Raw genomic sequence first — 1,164 nt, forward strand, 5'->3', positions numbered from 1 at the left:
CCTATCCATCTATCCATCCACCCGTCTATCCATCCATCCATCCGTCTACCTACCTACCTACCTACCTACCTACCTACCTACCTACCTACCTACCTACCTACCTACCTACCTACCTACCTACCTACCCATCCACCCATCTACCTACCTATCTACCATTTGGTTTCAAATACACAAAAGTGAGGTTGTACCTGCAACTGTTTATCCACAATGGAGGGGAAAACCAGTCCGGGACAGTCGCAGAGCTTCACTGTGGGGGTGAGGTAGTACGTCTGGAAGTATTTGGTGTGGCCTGGAGTCCGGGACACGCTCACCACCTTCCTTGCCACCAGGCTGTTAATAACCGACGACTTGCCAACATTCGGAAAGCCTGCGAGAGGGGGAGGGGGGGAAATAAATGGGTTTAAGATCCTTACTTTGGTTTGCTGATGCTAGCCTTGAGTTGTGCGGTGGATTGAAGAGAACTGTGTCGTGGCTTCCTTCCTTGCTTTTCTTTCAAGCCATTCGACGCCTTAAACAGACATTTTTCCCTCGTTTTCTTTCCTGTACATTACTTACAGCTGAAGAGTGGCTTGGCCTCCGTGAATAGTTTTGTTACAGAAGCATGTGAATAAGGCAATGCACATGAACAAAAGACCTACCCACAAATAATAATAATAATAATAATAATGAAGATAGAGAATAAAACAAAAAACGAAGACAAATACAAAAACANACACACACAACTTCAGCATCTCAGCAAAACTGAACTCTTGATCTGTCTTTATCCCCCTTATACAGATGGCTCTGAAGTGCGCGGACATCTGTAACCCCTGCAGACCCTGGGAGCTGAGCAAACAGTGGAGTGAGAAAGTGACCGATGAGTTCTTCCAGCAAGGTAATCATCTCTTCTGCTGCATAACAATGATTTTATAATAACTAAAACTGCAGACAGAAGACACAGATCTGCACTGCAAGTTTAACCATAGGGGGTTCAATAATAAATGTAGGTTAAACTGAGAGCCACCAATTTGGCCATAGCTAGTTAGATAGCTAACATTAGTGAGCTAGCAAGCTAACTAGTAGATAGCGAATGTTAGTTAGCTTGGATAGATGGCTAACTTTCTCTAGCTAGCTTGTTTAGTACATAGCTAACATTCACTTACTAGTTTGATAGATAGATCGTTT

General features: G+C 43.7%; 1 protein-coding gene across 1 annotated transcript in view; it reads left to right on the top strand.

Annotated features, from left to right (window-relative positions):
• Positions 1–735: 735 nt before the first annotated feature.
• The window catches only part of LOC104946164 (high affinity cAMP-specific 3',5'-cyclic phosphodiesterase 7A-like), a 2,698-nt gene continuing 2,269 nt past the window's right edge, over positions 736–1,164 (top strand). Inside the window, exon 1 of the mRNA XM_010771942.1 lies at positions 736–874. Coding sequence (XP_010770244.1) covers positions 778–874 — 97 coding nt within the window. The 5' untranslated portion in view covers positions 736–777. The remainder of the gene's footprint in view (positions 875–1,164) is intronic.

Source organism: Notothenia coriiceps, unplaced genomic scaffold (assembly GCF_000735185.1).
Source record: "Notothenia coriiceps isolate Sejong01 unplaced genomic scaffold, NC01 NC01_scaffold00000339, whole genome shotgun sequence".
NCBI lineage: Eukaryota > Metazoa > Chordata > Actinopteri > Perciformes > Nototheniidae > Notothenia > Notothenia coriiceps.